Raw genomic sequence first — 23095 nt, 5'->3', positions numbered from 1 at the left:
AGCAAGTTTTATGTGCTTGCTCTCAAGTGCATTTACCAAATGGTCAAAATGGCCAGGTAAGAGCTCAAAATAAACAAACAATGTTTTGCACAACCACAGTGCTTCTCGTTCAAGGGCTTCAGTGCATTTGATAAATATTAATTAACTCCCATACTGCTGTTTTGAAGTAGGCAAGGGATATATGTAAGTATCACTTGGTTTGCTATTGAAATGCATTCCCTCCTTCTGCTCTTGAAGAGGATGCAGCAGCTGTTTAACAACATACATGAATATTAAACAAGAGTTTTAGGGAAGAAGTAAGGAATACTTAATCCAAAAGACACCCCAGAGGGATTTACGTGGGTAGACAGCAATTACTTAAAGCAATGGCCCCCAAACTCCACAGGTAATTTTGTTCTTAAGCCACCTCCACTTTAAATTTAAATTTGCTGTGGCTTTTAATAATATTGGAGGACGTTGCAGGACAGCCTGTCACCTCTGAACTGCAGTGAGAAAAACACTGGCACAAAATCAGGGTCAGAATGGCTAGAACCTTCTTTTTCCTCTGACAAAATGAGCCAGGGGACTTAAATGATCACAGCACAGTAAGATTTTATGCTGCTGAAAGAGGATATGAATAGCTGTTTGGAGTTCAAAGGATTCAATAATTAGGCCCTCAAACAGCTATTCCACCCACCCAAACACTGTCTAACTGATAAGACCTTATTTTCAACACATCCCATCCAGCATGGAGTACCATACCCAGGAGCAATGGTCATTGCTGGCACAGGGTTTCTGCCCCATTTCTCCTCATGGCTGTATCAACGCGTTATCTCCTGTCAGTGCAGAAAATTCACCACGTGGAAGTCACAATTCAGAAAAAACCTGTGGTTTGTACAATGTCATCTCATGTCCTGCATTATGGGGAAACCTCTTTAAAGTCTCCCATTGCATCATCTACTTAATACCTAGCTGTCTCAGCATGAAAAGTAAGTTCTTTTGTGGGCAGATGAAAACTACCAGAGAAGATTCCAGTTAATAACAGGACAAATTCTGCGAAACAGGCATTCAAAAATTGCAACAGGGACACTGCTGTCTGAGCACCAGAAATAAAAGAAAAAGAGCAGACAGCTTTCCTTTGCAGTCATTTCTTGATGTGACAAAAAGGGAGGACATTTAAAAGAGCATTGTTTTGCTACCTAACCGTATCTACAAATTTCTTTACTATTTCAATAGCCTCTGTTGGAATGGATGAAGGCACTTTGCCAAGGAAAACTCCAGAATTATCCCAGCAAATATGTCATTTAAACATACTTTGTGTACTTCACATACAAATTTTACAGGCTTTTCCTAAACTGTATCTGAGAAATGTAACCAGACAGACCACTATGAGAGGCTCTCCAAATAACTTGCTTTGTTTTATACCAAATTTATATCAGTGCTTCCAGTTTCAGTATTAGGATTATATTCACAGCTTAATTTGTACTTACTTATCCACCAAAACCAACCCTGGCATGGGAGCCAAACATCCAACTTAATTGAAAACATTGTGCCTTTGTTATTTCATCAAATTAATAAATGAGGTCACCAGATGGCTCTTTTAGGATCATCGAGTTGGGCTTCTTTGGTCTTATGTTCCTTGTGTGCTTTACCACAAAGCTAAAAATCCTTAACATTGCCAGCACATCACATGATGTGATCATTTGTTCAGTGCTGGCACCCTCACATGTACCAAAAATACCACTAACAAAAACCTGAGTTTCACAAGCACAGAATCTTTTCCTGAATCCAGCCTCCCATAGTCACAAGACTTGACAGCAGACCTGGGACCACAGTTGCAAGTGATGCACCATGGAGCAGTGGTAAAGGGACTCTCCATTTGGCAAGTGCTAATGAATCCACTCTCCTAAAAAGAATTTATTTCTTAGAAAGGTCAAGCATCTTTTATTGAACAGTTAATTTTACAATCAGGTATTCAACCTGCCATATGGGCACTATGGTAATATTAATTACCATTTTATATAGCTAAAACTTGAACTACCAGAATATCAGCATATTTCTCCTCTTCAGTACTGAGGAATGGGAACAGACCTTCATATGGCTGACCTGAGAGACTGTACTGGGCAATACATTCCTGGACTCGACCAAAGTTCTCACTATGGCCACTATTCCTTCATCTCTGCAGAGGGTTTCCCAAAAGAGAAAGCAAAACTTACATGTTTTCCTGGGTCCTTTAAGCTTCTGAGAACAAAATCATTCTACATCCCCACCTAGCATTGAAAAGATTTGTATTTTATTTAGATATACTGAACAAAACTGTAGTCTAAGCACCTGCTAGCCATTTGGATAAGGTTTGGTGGTGGTGCATTTACACCACCCAGTACCTTGGAGACTGACTAATAAGTGGCAAGCACACACACTACTGCAAAATGGATCATAAATGGGTTTGTTTGTTCCTATGTTGACAATTCCTCCATGCTAAGTTCCTGGGCATATTTAGCTTTACCTAAAACTACGAAAATCTTTGAACAGTTAATGAATTGGCACAAGAAGTTGCTGAGAGATGTTGTGCTCCCACTTGCTTTGGCATCATGGCTAGTTGAAACTTCTTGAGCAATTCCAAAAGACAGTCAACAGCTGGAAGAGCATTAAAACATCTTGAATTGGAATTCGAAGCACTGGGAACTCACAGGTATACAGGATAAAATTCATGCAGTAAAAGATAAGGTATACCTATTGAGTCCTTAAGACAAATAGCATTGTTTCTCTGATCTCAAAAAAGCCCTTGTGGAAGCCATTATACACTTCTGCTAAGGAATTCATTACATTTTGAAACAGAGAACACTATGCTTACTGTGGACAAAACAAAATAATGCCAACAGATATACGCATTTGAAATCAATGTTACCACAAGATGTCACTCTAAACTTTATTTAGAGGAAGCGCTTGACTACTTCAACTTTAAAAGAGTTCAAGGTTACTTTTTTCCAAGAATATTGTTTTCTTTCACATTGCATTTACAAAACTTAGACCATAAATTAATTGCTATATGTTAAAAACAAACATGAGAAATGTAGTCTATCATCACATCAAAATTCACTAGTAAATCCTCAAAAGGCAGGTTGGGTATGAAATGGTGCGAAAATAAAACCAGAACAGTCCTTTTTGTTTGAAAGGTTAAAAAGAAAAAGAATGAAGATACAGTTCAGTTCAACACTGGAAATCAAGAAAATGCAGAACTTGGGAGAAAATAGCCAGTAAACATTTCAGCTCTGTATCTATCCCTCTGTCTCACAGTAATTAGGTTGGATTTCTCCTGCTATCTAATTACTGTCTGTTTTGAAAGATACTACCCAATAACTGTTCCTCCTACTACCTTCAGGTAGATGGATTCTGGGAAGACAGTGAATCTCCTAACATAATTTTACCAATACATATGAATATGTATATAGGTAAAAATATGCAACTATATCACATAGATATATGCTTATATATACATATATATAATATTGTGAATAAATGCCATTCTTATGTAAATATTTTAAATATAAATATTACATAAACCACCAGAATTTTGTTGGGAGAAGCCAGCAAGGGCACATCTGCAGTGCAGGCAGAGAACTGGCCCAGGGTGTGCAGTAAGGCAGTGGCAGAGCCAGGATCTGGAAGGAGGTCCTCTGAGTAAAGCTGCTCTGACACCATTTACTCTGACATTTATATTATCAACAGCACATCAAAAATGATGGTGATCCAAACCCCAGTACTTCCAAGAAATATGCCTTCAAAACACTTACTTTGCAGTAGAAGGGCATCTAATTCATCTAAACCACCTACCTTTTGGAACAAAAATCTGATCTAAGAGAAAAGAAGTGGTACTATTGGTAGCATCAGCATCCCCATCAGCTCAAGCAGAGAAGGCTGATGTGAAAGTCTCCAACAGTTTTGATCTTGTTTTAAAATGTGTGTTACCGGTATCATCACACAATGGAAACTGTGAACAGAAGCTCTTTTTACTATTAAATCTAGGAAATCACCATGGGAAATTAACTTCAAAACACTGATAAGGTTGTAAAGGTAGCCCAAAGTTAGAAAGCATCACACTTTGGGTATTTGATCACAGACCCTTCTTCCCTCTGCTCTGACACTTTATTCAGTATACAGAATGGGCCTGCTCTGGGAAAGCTGAGCAGCCTTTGCACCATTTATCTCAGGAGCTGAAAGGTTGAGAGCAATAAGAAGATTGCTTTAAGGTTCTTTAGCTTAAGAGCATTAATGCCACCCTGGGAATTAGATCCTACCCCTGACTCCTACTGACCATCTCACTGTGGTCAGGAAGTCACATATGCAGTATTTTTCAAAAATGATTACCCATCAGATGATCATGATGTATTAAGTACCCAAAATGAGACACTAGGATAGTCTTGCTGAAATAGTGACACTCCCTGTTGCAGATGGAGCTGAGGTCAGACATTAGAAGTGGTGCATGTCGTGATGTATCAGGTCAGAAGTGTCTCCAACCAGGCTTCTAAAATAAGTAGATATTTTTACCTCTGTTTCTCAGGGCTTCAGCACAGAACCACAACCTCTGCAACACAGAACTACAACCACTTCATCATAGAGTAAATAACAATGGAAAAGCTTAAATTAAATATTTGCCCATGAGTCCTGCCTCTTCTGCTCACTGGATGAAGCAGGGGTTTTGAAGAGAAAATTTTTGAGGTTAGATAAATAAGAAGTATCACACTGTATGTATGCAGAGTAATTGAATTCAGTTCACAAAAGTCAGCTTAGTTATAGCACTGCCCTCTGATCACTTACCTTCTCTTCTTTTCACACAATTACAGCATTTCTGCATAACATAACATAATGTTAATTATTGCAAAAACTATTTGCTATTTCTAATGCCTGGGATTTTATGCAATAGTGCATTAATCAGCTTCATCAGCAGAAGCTGATGATCAAAACCACACAACTATGATGACAAAATGGAGACAGGAAAGAACAAATGAAAGACATAAATTCAGTTTTCTTTGCAAAGAGCACGTAATTATCTGTGGCGGAGCAGGGTGACAGAGCACAAACACCATCACGGAAAATGGACCACATGACAGAATAAACAGGCTACAGGAATGAACAACACAGTCTGCAGCATTTCTTCTCGAGACATACTTTAATATTCAACAGAGCTCCAAAGTACAGAACAATACCTGAGCAAACTACAGTAGAAGTTTGAGATAAATATGATATCTATGGTTTCCTGCTACAATATATATATAAATTTATATAAGTATTATAAATATAGACATATATATACACAAATATATACACATATGTATATGTAAGATTAATTACTTTACTTTCATGCATCTTATTATTCAGTGCTCAATCCCAATTGCACTTAAATCACTTAAATCAGTGTTTTTTACCACTGAAAGCATAGGGTTAAGAAAAAAGAGTACTGAGATTCCAAGTGATCCACAGAGGTGGCACCAGGAAACAAATTTTGGCTCCTTTAGAACAGCTTTGAGGAACATAAAGTATAAGACTCTTCAAGGCTGAAATGCTTCTGTGATTTCAGAATTACCATGCAGTTTCTTAAGAACTTATATTCACTGAACAAAAACCACACCACAGTCTAGCCTAAAATGACTCTGCAGATCAAAACATTAGAGTGAGAGAACAGCTCTGCTATTTTAGAGACAAAAATAAACATTGGGATTAGTGATGGAACAGCCTGCTCCAGATTATTTTCTTCCATTTTATTAGTAGATGTACAAACTACATTAGCAAGATATAAATCCAGTCTTTCTTCCTTTAACACACAAAAAAAATCAAGAACAATCTCATTGTTCTTTTATATTCCGTCAGCTTAAAAAAGGAGACTACATTATTCAAAACAAAACCAGATTATCTAAATGAATCTCTTAATAATTTGTCTCTAGATCTCATCACCAACCAACAATAAAGGGCTATCCCTGTTTGATGCAAAGAGAAAGAAAAGCTTCACATTGGGACAGCAGCCACATAGCAACAGCTGCTGCAACTGCATTTTATTAATTCTAATTATACACTGAATCTGTATGGCCAAGATGCACTTTAAAATTAAAAAAAAAAAAAAAAACACACAGGGAAAAAAAACCAAACAAAAACAAAACAAACAAAACCCAACCTCCCACTAAAGGAACAAAAAATGGGTTTTATTCCTTGCCGGATCCTGAAAACCAACAACCTCAACAATTATCACATTGCCCATATTGGAAATGGTTTATTTCCAATACATGGTTTTTGCATTTTGAGTAAGTCCCCAAACCTTCTGAATTCCTTGTCTGAGATGTAAATGCTATCATTCGTGGGTTAAAAGGCAACAAAACATGAGCAGAGGGTTGCATTAGGATTACAAGTGATTATGTATTACCCAGGTTGTATCAGTGCTGTAATCGGTTTCTTCTTGTACACAGATAGGCTGAGAATCCAGATACAGACCCGGGCTGGGATTCTGTATTTTTCAGAGTTCATCAGCATTCATACCCATATATGTAAGAGGTATCAGAGCTTTGGTTTTGAGATGAGGTCTTTTCTGGTAATTCACAACCTTTTAACATCTACATTCTTTCCAAACAAACAAACAAACAAACAAAAACAACACAAGTGATTTGGAGTACTCCATCTTTGCACATATACCTTCCCTCAAGGTGGAAAATAATCAAATTACTTTAATATTAAGAAGTTGTTGTGGGATGGCTGCTCGCATATCCAGGTTGGCCAGAAGGACCAAGGAGCACCATGCCCTGCCTCTTCTATTTGCTCCTCATCTCTAACCAGTAAGACATTACCTTAAACACTCTGTAAGTCCAAAAGGCTAAAGCAGTTCTGAGATTTTTGGAGATACAGAAACATTTCAGCTCCTCCACAACAGATACAGCTAAGAAAAACTGGGTAACATTTCAACCTCAGTGAAACACCCATTGCCCAGAGAGGTCATGGGTCTCCTCCCCTGAACATATTCAAAAGCTGTCTGGACACAATTCTGAGTGACATGCTCTAGGGGACCCTGTTTGGGCAGGTAGGTTGGACTAGGTGATGTCCAGTGGTCCCTTCCAACCTTACCCATTCTGTGATTCTGTGAAACTCCCCTCTCTGGGTATCTTCAAACTCCTCTATAGTAACCTGATGTCTGTCTGTCTTTTTCCTGCTTGTGCATCTACCTGCCAGCTCTCAGCAGCTAACTTTGAACTCTCTGCCCAATGCCAATGCAACCTCATGGAAGTGAAGAAGGCTCATCTCCTCCAGAGGATCCACAGGATCCCATGGATGGGGAATAATTAGAAGAGATTAAGAGAAATTATGATAATGCAAGAGAAATTGTATTGCCATGAAAACAAAAACACCAGTGCATCAAAATCCACTGAAAACCAGTTACAACAGATATGCTCTTTTCTCTCTTTTATTAGCAAATGGTTCGCTCCACGTGACCAAACTTTCACTGGAGAACCATGAGGGTTATTCCTCAAACTGGCTGCAATCCAGCCCCCAGCTCATTAAAAAAAAAAAATTAAAAAAAAAATCACACAGCTTCAAACCATCCCAAAGATCCAGCACTGCTACCTTTAGCTCTTTTGAGAGAAAGCACAAATTTGCTTACTAAGAGAATTGGACTTCAAGAATAAAAGCAGCTGCAGCTGTCTTCAGGCAAAACAAAAGCTGCCCTTGAATTTAAATTTCTGCTGTAATTTATGCCGCAACAAAGAAAGATGCCAGTTTGGGAAAGTAGGACTCTGTTCAGAGTAATAACAGGCTTCCCCATTGTCAGAGATGTCATTTGAGCATCTCTCAAATGTGACAGAACACTGAAGAGGTTTTGCACATTTCTTTTGCTCCTCAGCATTTGTAATAGTCAGGGAGGGTTTCAATATTTTTAGATATGGCTATAGAAGAATCTTTACTTCTCAGTCAGGGAAGGTCTGAATATAAATCTCTGGAAGAACGACTCCAACACATGATCCCAGGCAAGTGGGGGAAGTCAGTGGGGGCTCTATTCTTTGACTTTGTGAATGCTGGACTCAAGCCCTTGGCGAGAGGATTGCTTAATGTCCCTGGGCTGGACACAGGCTTGGTTTGGATTAACACACGAGGAATTCAGTGTTGTTACAGGAGGTGAAATAGCCTGACATGACAAGGAACCAGCTCACTGAGGGTAAGTCTAGCAAGTGATGACAAAGGAGATCAGTGACCTTACACTGCAAGTAGCTAAGCACACCAAGCATCCACCGAGAGCAAGCTTGGCAAGTATGAATAGGTAACACCCGGCTGTGCTTTCCTGCTGAAAGGTTTCCCAGCAGAGCAATTAATTTCATATCTTTTTGGTCCCTGAAACACTGACACATGTGCTGAAACATGCTTCCCCTTGTGGACTGAGAAAGATGGGTAGTGGCAAAGGTCACCATTATCTCAGAGAGATTGTCAGTCAGTTCTCCATTTAGATATCCTCAACACTAGCACCTTTATCAGGAACCTTCTGAAACAGGACACTGTCTTGTTTTCTGTGGGGCCAAGAATGACAAATCTTAGGTCTGCTCAAAGTACAAAAGAGGTCTTGGTGGTTGTGAAGAAAAGCCTGAAAATATGACAGCAGTGTTTCTTAAAGACAGATTGCAGAACCAGACAGTAACAACCTGCAATATTTTATAGATTATTTCTATGCCTTTTGTGCATTTCATTTCTGAGGTGTTGAACGATCCTGACATTTCCTCTGACAAATATAATCGTTCTTCCACACCTGATTTGGTGTAAGCTCCACCTCCAGCCCAGGACAGTGGTGCAGGTCTGCTTTTCCCACCATTTATCCTGCTTTTCATACATCTATTCTCCAGGACTGACCCACCTCCTTTCCCTCTAGTCTCAAATTTCCTTGTCACTATTTAAAGAGTTTCTCCTTAAATACAACATGCCTAAACAAATTCCTTGTCTTCCCATTAATTGCCTCTACATTCTTCTCTCTACATGGTCAACAGCATAATTATTCTTCCCAGCACTGAAGCCTACAAATGGTGGGGGAACAGTTTCATCATTATTCTTAGTTGACATGCCTGGCTATGTCTATCAAAATCTTTCCCATTTTTCATTCTTAGTGTTTTCCTTTTATGACAGTGACATGTTCCAACAGCCCATCATTACTCCTATGATAGGTTCCTCTCCAGTTTTTTTTTCATATCTAAACTATCCTGAAATTTAACCATGGCCCTGACTGGAAGAGGAGCGTCAGTCCCAGCTCACAGCTTTGTTAACACCAAGGTCAACCAAACCAAAACAAATCCATAGGAAACCAAGCTTTGGCTTGATTCATGGTTACTATAGTAAAAGTTTGAATTTCTTAAAAGCTATCCTACTTTTTAATAGATACATATGTCCTAAAATATTAAAGTAAAACACTTGCTTTGGGTCTCTGAAATGTCCTTTTTATATTCCCTATCAGTCCTATAGCACCTTACAGTAACATGGAAGATCACAAGATTTAACTAGATCCCTAGAAGTTTGGATAACAATATAACATTATCAGTTATACTGTTACTTCATCTACAGAAAATTTTAACAGAAAATTAATAAGTGATTGCAGGAGAATCATTTGGCTTCCTTTTTTATTTGGTTTAAAGAACATTCTCACTCTTTTAAAATGGATTGTTATAACAGGGCTTATTTGAAGTGAGTTGAATGAGGTAGAGGCTAAAAAATCCCACTTATTAAAAATGCAAAATTATATCTTAAGTCTCTAAATCCAGGCTGTGGCACAGATGATCAGTAAATTCTATAACCCTTACAGTAACTACACAGATATTTCTAGCCAGGAGAGGAGATAAATGGTCAACATTTTCAACCTTTCTCATCAAAGTGCAAAAGTCTAGTCTTTACTACAGCAGTTTTTAAGATGGGCAGTTTCAGAACATCCATGCTATTTTGCAGAAATGGTACAATACCGTTAAAGAAAATAAAAAAAAAAAGAAGAAGTTGTTAATGCAGATTTTAATTGAAAATATGCCATTTTACAATTCAGACAAAGTTACGCAAGCATGAGAAAAAACCATAAGATATGGTTTCAAAGTCCTCAGGAAATACGTCATCCACTGCAGATTGGGTTTATCCGAATTTTAGAAAAACCTACTGAGATTAGTTTTTACCTAATACTGCATAAGATGATTACAGTTATTTGTGGCACTTTAATTCCTGCTAGAAACAAAATGATGTTTTATAGAGATGTATCTACAAAAAAAAAAACAACAAACAACCCTGACATAAACCTCTTTCATCCACTCTCATTCCACAGAACTGCCTTCTAAGCTGTAGAATCATGCACTTTTCTTAATGAAATGAAGTCTAGACAAATATACAGCAGAGTTTTCCAGAAATAAATTGTACTAAACTACATATTGCACTATAAAAACTGATTAAATTTCATGAAGAACAGAACTGGAACAAAAAATGTTTGGTTGCTTTGACACATCCAGATGACTATTATTACTCTCTTTCATGATTTCCCTTTTTTATTTTGGTACGATGCCTGTAAGATGCCCCATTATGAGACAATCCCAACAAATGAGGCATTTGGATTTCTAGAGGTTTCATTTCCTCTTCCTTGCTGGGTTTTAAAAATGTTCACATCAGAACAACATGTGCTACAATTTGGGAGGACCTAGTGATTTTAATATCATCTAGCTACAGATGACCCTACAAAAAGCAAAAATCCTTATAAGCCCATAACAACAGCATAGCTCCTCACTGCACAGAGAAGAATTGGCTAAGACCCTTTCGGTGAAAAAAATCTGGAATTAACTCAAAAGTAATGTCAATATCTAAATGCACATTCTTCCCCTTGCATGTTCCTTCCAGAGAGTTGCTCCTCCTCCCTCCTCTTAGGGCTGGATTTTCAAAGCATTGTGTTTGGGCCACTGGAGTGTAAATGGGACTCCAGAGACTGCAACTCCACATGTCAGTTTGAAAAAGTGCCTCTTAGCAACTAACTCAGCTGTAACTGAACACAGGGACTAGCAGAAGTCCAGCAACAAGAACAGCCCGAAGGGAGAAAGAAATGCTTTTGAACCCAAATTAAAATGTAAAAGGACAATCCTTCAATAATCCTTCTGTAAATCTCTCACAAAACTTTTTCTTACATAATTGTAGTGGCTTCTTGCATGTTTAGAATATACATATGAAAAATACTGAATCCTCTTTCTTCTCATGTTACTCCACTGTTCAGTAGTCAGCATTTAATATTTATGAAACACATTGAAGATAAAAATAGTCTTGCACACACTGAGAATCCAAGTTCAGAGATGGCTGAATCACATCACACAAGCAGAGATTTGAGGATAAAAGGAACCAGACAACACCAGATTTGAAAACTGCCTCTATTAATAATTAGTTTTCTTTATCTGTTATTTTTATACTCAATTTAAGACATCCGATTTTTAAAGTCTTTTGGAGGTTAACGAGAATTGATCACAGACTTAAAGGACAGGGATGGTTACAACAGCTGAATTTATCTGTAAAGGAATCAAATTCTACTGAAGCTGTAGGACCTACAAAAACTGAATTTGGCACATAAAATTACATTATCTTTATGCCTGATAGGAATGTGCACATCCAGGTTAACAGATAACATCCAGGTTAATGATTCTGTACAAAAATCACCTTTTTCATTAGTAGTTACAGCCTAAATATTCAAACGGTACATAAATTCTGGACAAAAACAATGTTTCACAGCTGTCAATGAGATAGAGTTTTGGAAAGCAATGAACATTCAGAGTCTGAAAATTAAGTCTAAATAAGATTAGGCACATAAAAATGTATGCTTTCAAGACAATTAGACATTCTGTAAATATAAAAGACAAAGGAAAAAATAGCAGTACAGAACTTAAAAAACAGACCAGAAGCTCTGTCTTAGGTATTTCCTTGTGTGGTGGTCTGATTTATAGGTGAATAGAGAAACTATGACGTGAAGCTAAAACAGATGTCATGGAAGTAGGGTTTTTTTAAAATAGTGATTATGCAAGAACCTCATTATTGATTGTGTAATAACATCATCTACCACACTTAAAATACTGGTGAGAGGTCACTCTTTAGTATTGTTCCAGAATTGAGACAAAGCAAAATAACAAACCAAACGTAAGAATGAGAGACTTTGAACACATCTTGCAATTCCCAAATCTCTGTTATAAAACAAAACATTTAAGAATGAGGAAAAGACATCCAAACACCCACAAATTAAAATGCTATCTAACTTGTGTAACACCATACTCCTCAATCTGGTATTATGGCAATCAAAGGATGTAATTTCTTCCTTGGATTCAACCTTAATGTAGTTTTAATCACTTTTTCATTTCTGACAAATGTAATACATCAAGAGATATTGCAGTGTAGCCACACACAAAGCACACATGTTGCTAGAACACTTTGAAGGAATACTTCAAAGTAGTGCAGAAGTAAATGTACAGCTAATGTCACTTCCATGACTGTGCATTTCTTCAGCAAATACTTCTATATCCACAGGCACCTTCATAAAAATGACACAGAAAGGTCTCGTCTTTATTTTTCATTCTTTAGTTCAAATCTATCTACAACTATTTGGTAAATACCTCTCAATTATGAATCTATTTCCTTTTTTAAAGCATACACAGCAATTAAAATTAAGTAGCATTTATAAAATAAAGCTAATAATTTTAAAGAAGCTGGGATAAGTTACAATAGTGCTAGCAATAATTGATTCCCGTTGCAGGAAACGTTAGAGACTGGTAGCACACAATTTGAAAAATGCTACAGAAATTCCTGAAACTACTCCCAAACCTCCATCATCTTCACAATAACAGTGCATTATTGATGTACTTCTACTTTCATGATATATAATCAAAATTTTTCCCTAACTGCTCCTGTCTGAAGCTCTGCAAGGAGTACTGTTGAAACTCTGGCTTTAAACAGGCATACTTTGAAGGCATGTGTGCTTCCACAAACAACATTTGTGTTAAGAAATGTGCCCTTCAGACTAGTTCTGCACAAAATGTACAGGTTTGTTTGTGAAGGAATAAAACACCAAGGGGGCAATGCAATGAGAGCAAGAGGGGCGAGAGAAGTGGAGCAAGGGTGATGCACAGTTGCTGCCACCACTTCCCATGACTGGCAGCTCAGGCATGGCACAAGGAACAACAGGGATGCTACAGCAACCAGTTACATTCATGACCTCAAACATATATTTATATTATATTATATTATATTATATTATATTATATTATATTATATTATATTATATTATATTATATTATATTATATTAAGCTCCAAAATGCCAAGAGCTTGATTTTAATATCATTTACAAGGTGCAATGGGGAAACTTCAAGTAAATGGAAGAAAGCCTGAGCGATACATCAGCACACCTTGTTGAACACTGCAACATCATATGAATGGGAACATCCTGCCAAAGTTTCAACTGTGTCCTGGAGCAATTGTTTTGACTCATTTTAGAGTTTCTTTGCTGACACTTTTCCCAAAAACTTAATGCAAAATTAAGTGCTACTTGGTGCCAGTGAAATCAATGAAACTTTGGCCATTTACCTGTGGAGAGGGCCTCATCTTCCACTTTGCATAAATATCCTACTCTGGTTCAGTATCTTCCATTAAACAAAGGAAAGCAGCAAGATTTAGGAATAACAATTCAATGCCTTATCTTGCATGAGTTTTTTGTTACTCTTCCTTTCTTTAAAAGTAAGAAAATACCTTTGAAATATCAGGACGAGATTCCCCACAGAGAATCTGGAAGGATCATCTCAACATGCTGTTCATTGTAAACACAAGTTAAATAGTGGCTTGTAAGGAAGTTACTAGGTCTGACCTAGCTCTGGCCTCCAAGAGCATGCATCTAGTATTAAATATTAGTACCTACCTAGAAGTGCCTGAAACAAGCTGCTCTTAAAGATGCCCATCACCTTTCTGATGGCTTTCTTCAGTTGCTGCTCTTCTGGCTTCCGTAGTTTTTTACAATATTCTTCCAGCAGCACTAAAGCTCGGTCAGTATCTAAAAACAAACAAGTACGAAAAAGTCTTTATTGACTCTGTAAAGTATTTAAGTGTTCAGATATTAACTACACATTTTGAACGGTATCATTCACACAGGTAAGGAACATTTACAACAAATGTTATGGAATCATGAAATCACTAAGGTTGGATAAGACCTACAAGATCGTTGTGCCCAACCATCAACCCTGTCCCACCATGTTCCACACCAAACCATGTCCCCAGGCGCCACATCCACACGCCTTTTGAACACTTCCAGGGAGGGTGATGTTGCTGCATTCTGTCATTAGCTTTATGCCACAAGCCACATAGACAAAGCTGCACGTCTGAGATCTCCCTGCAAAGCGAAAATGATCTTTTGAATGGCATCTACAACAAGTGTTCAACTTTCATTTGTCCAAAACCAGCTGGAAGCTATGAGGTTTGGACCAAATTACAACTTGCAGAAGCTACAAAATTATAGACAATAACCATTATGGATACCCATGCAGGAAAATTGGCCTTAAAACATATTCAGAGAAGACATGGAAGTGTTTGCTTTGCATCTGCAGCACTCCATTCTTTCTCCTCTGAATAACAAAAGTGTATCTGAAAGGCAGGTGTCCAAGAGCATGGTGGATTTTTTTCTATTCCCTCAATACATAAAATTGCTATCTACCTCTTTGCTAAATGAGAATTTGACAGCAGACTTTCATCCATGTGCTGGCTCAAATGGAGCAATCCAGCCTCTCTGTAAGAGCCCAGAGAAACAGAGCTCTGTTTCTGCTGCTATTATCTTTGTGTAGTCACTTGCCAAGAGCATGAGTGACATATAAAATTACATGAAATCCAAACATCACCATCTTAGTTATACTTGCACACACATATATAAAAATATATAGAATCATAGAATCAGTTCTGGCTGCCCTCAGCAGAATAATTAGTTACTAACTTAAATCATGGGTTGGAATCAGTCATTCACCTGCCCCCAAGTACAGACAGGCATATGTAATGAATACAAGATTATTTATATTACAGTGAAGCAGCTAGAGTGGTGGAAAAACCACTGCAAAGTATCCAATACTGAGGACACTTTTTAGAAGTGGACTATCTGAGAAATTAGGAAAATGGGATTTGAATGCCTATTCCACACCAGAGGTACCAATTCCTCTTTCTCAGTGACTTGGCGAAGCATATTGACATCCCCTCCTTCATTAATCACTCCTTTCCTAAAGTGTATTGTTCCTATCTAAAGAAAATCTTTAACATCTTTATCGATGACCTAGATGAGGGGATTGAGTCCATCATCAGCAAATTTGCTGATGACACCAAGTTGGGAGGGAGTGTCAACCTACCAGAAGGCAGGAGGGCTCTGCAGAGGGACCTGGATAGACTGGAGAGTTGGGCTGACTCCAATGGGATGAAGTTCAACAAGGCCAAGTGCCGGGTCCTGCACTTTGGCCACAACAACCCCCTGCAGCGCTACAGGCTGGGGACAGAGTGGTTGGAGAGCAACCAGGTGGAAAGGGACCTGGGGGTGCTGATTGACAGGAGGCTGAACATGAGCCAGCAGTGTGCCCAGGTGGCCAAGAAGGCCAATGGCATCCTGGCCTGCATCAAGAACAGTGTGGCCAGCAGGAGCAGGGCAGTGATCCTTCCCCTGTACTCTGCGTTGGTGAGGCCGCACCTTGAGTATTGTGTTCAGCTCTGGGCCCCTCAGTTCAGGAAGGATATTGAGGTGCTGGAGCGGGTCCAGAGAAGAGCAACCAGGCTGGTGAAGGGACTTGAGCACAAGTCCTATGAGGAGAGGCTGAGGGAGCTGGGATTGTTTAGTCTAGAGAAGAGAAGGCTTAGAGGTGACCTCATCACTCTCTTCAACTACCTGAAGGGAAGTTATAGCCAGGTGGGGGTTGGTCTCTTCTCCCAGGCAACCAACAACAGGACAAGGGGACATGGGCTCAAGCTCTGCCAGGGGAAGTTTAGGTTAGATGTTAGGAAGAAATTCTTTACAGAGAGGGTGATCAGGCATTGGAACGGCCTGCCCAGAGAGGTGGTGGATTCACCATCCCTGGAAGTTTTTAAAAAGAGATTGGACATGGCCCTTAGTGCCATGATATAGTAATTAGAGTTGGATCAGGGGTTGGACTTGATGATCTTGGAGGTCTTTTCCAACCCAATCTATTCTATGATTCTATGATTCTATGAAAACAGCTACAAAAAAGTAGTATCCTTTAGGGGTATGAGTAGAGCTTTTATTTTCACTGAAATAATTATTTTTCAATTCCTCAAGATGAAAAAAGCCTACTTTTGGTTGACCCCAAAAGAGTCCTAAACTCTACAAACTGAATAACCAGCAACAGAGCACAGCTCTAGTGTTAAATCTAAATCCCAGATAAATCCCAGATCAAGTAATGATCTTCTTGCCTCATTTTCCTCTCAAGCTTTAATAGGATACATTAATTTTTACTCCATCCGTAAGCTCCAGCATTGAGTTGCAGCCTTTTCCTGCACAATCTCCCTCATCAGCAGTGTATCTAGTTTTCCAAATAATTTGTGATGGGTTGCATGTGCTGGGAGAGCCAGTCTGGATCCCCTGGTTGCTCTGTTTCTGCTGGAAGCTACCACTGATGTTCTGGCATCAAGAGGAATCATATTTTGACCAGGAGTGTTTAGCATTTCGGGGAGGGGGGTTGTGTAACCCCTGCTACTGGAGCACTCCTGAAAAGCCAAGGGGTTTATTCCAACTTCCAGTCAATTCGGCAGCAGATTAGGCTTTCAAAAAAGCAACTTTCAGCCTTCTTGACGAACTTTCCTGATTATAAATTACTCAGAACTAGATCTTCATATTTGACAGTATTTAGCATGCTGGGGCATAATCCTGTTCAGCACCAGCACACCGCATTTTTACCTCTGCACAACAGAGAGCAATACAAAATATTGTAATGAAACAGCATGTCTGAAGAATGCTAAGTACTCTCCCCAAGATAATAACCACTGCCAACTCCCAGTTATACCCAAAACAGATGAGGGCATCCAGTACTTTGCCTTTTGGGTCTGACAGCTACAAAACTTAAAGTATTATTTGGCATCAAGAATGGACTGCCTGGACTGCAGCACAATAGTCAAATAAGAACCATATTCCCTGCCACCCAAATTAAACGGAAGTTTCTTAATCTGAATTTCCACACATTCTTTTCATCAAGAAGAATGGGAGATTGGTGGCTTTCGAGAGATTGTATGTATGGGATCACAATATCCAATGAAGCATAAAGTTAATTTTCAGCACCCAAAATAAGTCCTGTACCTCACAGTTGGAGTATATCATAAAAGGAACTAAAAAATCTTCGTTCTATGACACACTATTCTTCAGGGCTGATACCAAAACCAAATTCAAGTAAGACCACAAATCCACTGAGCACACAATTTAATATCCCAAATGGTGGGGCTCTGTGTGGATCCTGAGTAGGTCCTTTGTCTGCGAACAAAAGACCACTGAAAAGTCAGTATCAGCTGTGCCCCATGAGGTCTGCTGAACAAAGTTCTAGGGTTTTTTTACTGCTTATTACGACACTAATTTTTAAGTGATCCTATTGACTTTGAAAGATGACTTTGACAAGAACCATTCAGAAGATACAGTCCTACAAAAACACACATATTCTAGACAGTAAATACATTATTGTTTAAATAAATCATACTCACAACACCTTATAATAAGAAAAATTTCTTTAGGAATAAAACAGCTTTTATGGTCCTACAGTATCTTGTCCAAGAGGTTATCAGTTAACCCAAACAAATTATTCTGTAAATTTTATTGTCACTCCATAATTTTTTAACCAGTTCAGAAATGTTTGTGGTTTATGTTACCGATTAGGGAATGGTTAATTGCCACATAGAGCAAATCAGAAACATGTGACACTGAAACAAAACCTTAGAGCAGTATTTTGCTTACTGGATTTCTCTGGAAAACCTTTTCTGCTTCTCTCAATCTAAAGCTTTACCAGACAAGAAATTACTTCATTCTTCTTCTACAGAATGTTTGCTTAATATAATGTATTGATTTATGTAAGAATAAAAAAAAAACAGATCCTTTCCTTGGAGTTATTATTCTAGAGAGGATCATTAGAGAATACTCCACACTTTATAATTCCCACACTGTATAGACACAAACTTTCTGTGATATCAATTTTTAAAGCTCCATAAGTAAACATTTATGCTATAGAACAAAAAAATGTATTGAGGTAATGCTTATAAATCTGATGAAGCAAATACAAAATCTGTATAGAAAATGCATTGTTAATACAACTCAATTTATATTTTAACCAAATGTAGCTTCAGTATATCTTACAGACAAAAAGTTTTCCAGGGATATTGTCATCAGGAAATGAAGCCATACATACAAGCCCATACAGCGTAAGCTGCACTATATATCAGGAAAAATTAAATTATCACCAATAAAAAATTGTTCTTAAAGCATTGCTCTTAAAATGTAAGCTTCACATAAGAAAGATTAAATATGATAATTACACATATTTAAATAAATTCTGCAATTAATTTCCAATCTATTTTGATAAAATGATGTCAAAATCAATTCTATCTACTTCTCATGGTCCATATCCAAGATCTGGATGCCCCTTGTAATACTAACCAGTACCTTTAAGCAGAAAGATTCCCTTCCTCTGCTGGTTTGTTTTCGGGTCTTTGCCATGCTCCCATGTTTTGCAAGCACATTTTAGAATCACTGAAACTCCATATAGGTAAGGAGACAGAAAAAAATTGAGCTTCACTCTTTTCAGTCAGAGTATAACAGGTGAGCACTTTGTTTTTGATGAAGGTGTTTAGTTGGCTGGAAATCTTACGGGAGTTATGTATACAGAACCCGAGTTAAAGGCTTACATGGTGCAGGTGCTTGTGAGGACACCCATACAACTGCCGAGTGAGTGAGTAAGGAAAAGTATGCAAATGCTGTGAAATCAAAATGTCAGTATTTTAAGTACACTTTCTACACTGGTCTAAAAAACTCCACAGCTGCACCACTACAGAGGAACAAGTTCTGTGGTGCGCTTTGAGTTAGTTACCCGTACCCTAGTTTAACTGCAGACCCAATGCTCAAGTATTTACTTAAGGAAAACATAAGCTCCCCTGGGAGCTGCACTTGCTTGAAGGCAGCAGGGTTGCAGGTCATTTATGTGCTGTTTGAGTTCCTCTAACTATACGCACTACTGCATTTACAGTATACCCCTGGTAGAGCTGAAACACTGCAGCTCTGCTGGTGTGGAGACTGGGTTGATTAAAAAATCTTTGATATGTACTGTGCCTTCATACGGGACTGAGGATGACACAGCACATGGCAGGTCACACAACATGCCATCTGTGGGAACAGCCATAGCATACAGGAAACAGTTTTCCTAAATATCTCCCAGATGTTATTCAAACTATTTATCCTTTAGATGAACTAAAGGTACTATATCTGAAGAGAATATAGGTTTATATATAAATTTCAGTATCTAATTTGGAAAAGAATTGACTAACAGGATTAACTGAAACTGTACAAGATAAAAGTGATTCCAAACCAGTCTCCAAGCAGTTCCATTTTCAAAACTCCTCAATCCAGGGTATGTTGAACGATGATGACTCAAACCAAAGAAACAGATAATGGAAGGTCCAGGTAATTCAGGCAGATGCTGTTATGGCTCTGTATATGAATATATGGCTATTTTCAAGCCATTAGAGCTCGTTTCAGTCACAATAAAGCTATATAGGCTGAATTCTATATGAAACCATATACGAAACCAGCCAGGACCAGCCACTGATTTTGCACTCAAATTGTTATGCTTTGAATACCCACAGTCTGCTGAGATCTGATACTGCTTTCCATGGGACTATGATCCTGTTACGCAACTCCTGCTATAAAGCAAGGTAGCTCAGAAGATGGAGAGAAAAAAATGAAAATACGATTCCAAACTCAGCAAGTTCAGCCTTGGAAGAAATCATAGTCAGCTGATTAACAGTGCCCTGCACCAGCACAAGGTAGTATCAGGAAACCACTGGCTCTTGGGGAATCAAGGCTGCCAGTCTGTCAGTAAGTTTAGAATGATATTTACATTTCTTTCCTCCCACACTGGCATCAAGAGTTTGTGAATGAAAAGACTTTTGGAGTGCAACAATATGTAAAAATGTTGACTTAAATGAAAATATCACCATTTCATCAATGAAAGATGTTTAACATTAGTTGAAATCTAGACCCTATATGAGTTGATAAGATGAAGGGGTCTGTTATTTCAATTTCCCTTTTTTTTTTTCTCCATAATTTTATCTGCTCCTTAAGATGTATTTTGATTATTTGCTGATTGACTTGCAAAGTGTGCTGCATAGGTGACTTTTAAAAGGAAAACACACCAACACATTTCAGGAGACCCTTTCTGGGTTTTTGATAACCAGAGTTGGGAAAATGTAGGGCACTGAAGCTGGAAAAAGCATGAAGGATGGGAGAGATAACTCACAGAAGCCAGAACAGAAGTGAGAAACGGAACCAGAGCACCACAAAAGAGAGCAAGGGGAGTGTTCTTAGTGAATTTTGATAACTTTAGAAGAAAAGGATCTCAAAAACTACTTTTAGAGAGTTCACACCTTTGTTTAGGTGACCACTGACAAATGAGTCAGACATTTGAGTAAATGCTGTTCCCTGCCTCTATTATCTTAAGTTGTCTTGATTTGATTCTCTGCTCCGGAAAACTCAAAAAATTCAAACAAGTAGCTACAGATAAGCAGGAGGGGATGCAGTAGTTTATAAATTTCCAGGCAACCTGCCTTGGGCCTGATCCAAGCCAAAGCCATCAGTAACTCATTTACCTTTCCTTTTTTCACACAAAACAGCAAACATAATGGAATAAATGTTGCTAATATGCAATGCTCTCTACACACAGAGGAGGTGTAAAAAAGCCAATTAAATTTTAGAAAGAAATGTAAGAAACAGTACACTAAGACAGCTGAGAGAAACACAAGCTGTAGGCTCCCATGCTTCAAAAGGCTTGAGAACTATTAGACAAATGACAATCATAAAATATTTATATATAAACATCAATATGAGACACAAATAACCTAGCAGACTGTACAGAGGGAAAGCAGGCAGGGAATGTGTGTCCCTGTACAAACCAGAAAGCTTCCAGCATCTCAGGCCCTTCATATCTGCAGTAGGGCTTTAAGGAATTATGAAGAAGAGGCAGCATATGGGTTATGCAACCTTCAGGAAAAAACATAAGGCATTACATATGTGACAAACACCAGTGTAAAAAGTGCTCACAACAAACAAGCAAATGGGTTAAAAATAACAGCTCCTGAGAGTATGCAAGACATCTAAACCCATCTTCTGTCCCACTAGGGAAAACAGGGGGACAAAAAATGAGGATTAGTAAAGGTAGGCTTGTTTACGGGGTTTCAGCTTTTAGTAACCAGACTGGCACACAGAGGAGGCCAACATATTGTGAAGATTAATCTTGGGACAGTGGAGAGTCTTTCAAGGAACAATATTTAAAGTTAAGGTTGCATTCTGAGTTGCCCTCGCTTCCCATAAACTGTAAAATGTGTGACATCCCTAAATTAACTGGAGCCTTGGTGAATTCTCTGCACGGACTGCTTTCCTGCAAAACACAAATTTAGGAACAGTTCAGCTGTTATTCTAGACCTTTATGCTGGCAGCAGACAAGAAATGGGCCTGACAGTATGAGAGAGTTCCTATGCAAGTACAACAGCAAATTTCTCAGAACAAGGCTATGTTATATGCTCAGGTATGTTAAGGGGAAACAATACATGCAAATGCCGAGGAAAACTGGACTAAAATAAGGACAGGCAGCTGCACTAGACAGTGATAATACGCAGTTTTGTTACTGCAGGTCTCTGTGCTCTAAACAACTCATGCAAAAGGTTGCCACTGAATCACAGAAGTTGCACAGCAGTCTCTTGTTCCAGAATATTGACTCGTGTAGACTATGCAATGCAGAGGGCTAAATGCTCTGCAAGCCAGATTGCTTTGAAGGACAGAAGTTAAGCTGTGATGTGTCAGCTGAATTCTCTGAGAAGCAGAACAGACAGACACAGGGGGCCTGGAGGAGCCCTAGTAGGTTTTCAGTTCACCTCTGTGCTGTGCAGAAGGACCTAGGCTTACACCCACAGCACAGATGCCTGTCTACCTGCACTGATAACCTCTCACAACATCCACAAGATCTCTCACCATCCGATTTCAGTACCTGAAGGTTCTAGCAACTTTTTCTACTACGTAATTCCCATATTTTTTGTTATAAATCAGGACAACTACTTGTCTTCCAGACGTGAACGTGTAAAATGAACCACAATTATTCCCCTGACAGCCTCTTCCATACTCTGTGACTTGTCATGTCCCTCCCCTGCTCAGTCTCCTTTTTCACAGTTCCAGCCTCTGCAACTTTTGTACACTGTTTACATTTTCGAAGCCTCCTACTCTCTTTCCTGGAATTAAATTTGTCTTAAAGCACAACCTATAAACTCAGGTTGGAGAACCATTACTGTTACAGCACATTACTGGTGGATAAAGCTGGACAGGAGCACCATGAGTTTTATGAAATGCCACACACACACACACACAGAGACGACCAGGGAAGTGATGATGATAAAAGAATCCTTAGATTCTTTTTTTTTTTCCTATTGGTTAAGAATCAGACTTTTTGTCTAATTTACTATAAGGAAAACTGGTTCCTTAAGAAAAATTTCAGTTATCAATGATGATTACCTGCAATGTAAGTTTGTTATGCAAGTACTTTTACACTTGGTATTACAACATATAACCACGCGTCTGTTCTGTTAAATTGCTGCATTTACACATTTTTTAGTTTTAAATATATTCCTCTAAACTTGACTAACTGTACTCACCCAAGGCATAGGATAACTACATAAAGATCAGTGACTGGTTCAGCATAAAAACCACAAACTTTTTTCCAGCATTTCACGTATGATCTATTAATCTTATGCATCATACCTTACTATAATAAGGCAGAGCCCACTTATTATCCGGGGCTCACTCTGGGACTTGGATTCTTCCTACCTTCCTTTAAG

At 38.5% G+C, this 23095-nt stretch overlaps 1 protein-coding gene across 6 annotated transcripts in view; it reads right to left on the bottom strand.

The window, feature by feature from the left end:
- DLG2 (discs large MAGUK scaffold protein 2) overlaps positions 1–23095 on the bottom strand; it is a 996215-nt gene that overhangs the window by 964257 nt on the left and 8863 nt on the right. For all 6 annotated transcript variants that reach the window (XM_050332274.1, XM_050332275.1, XM_050332276.1 and 3 more), the window contains exon 3: positions 13902–14033. In XM_050332274.1, the coding sequence (XP_050188231.1) occupies positions 13902–14033 (132 nt within the window). The remainder of the gene's footprint in view (positions 1–13901; positions 14034–23095) is intronic.

The sequence above is a fragment of the Myiozetetes cayanensis genome, unplaced genomic scaffold (genome assembly GCF_022539395.1).
Source record: "Myiozetetes cayanensis isolate MyiCay16 unplaced genomic scaffold, myiCay2020 scf5-8, whole genome shotgun sequence".
Lineage (NCBI taxonomy): Eukaryota > Metazoa > Chordata > Aves > Passeriformes > Tyrannidae > Myiozetetes > Myiozetetes cayanensis.
The sequence above is the reverse complement of the archived record's forward strand: the minus strand, read 5'-3'. Positions and strand labels throughout refer to the sequence as shown.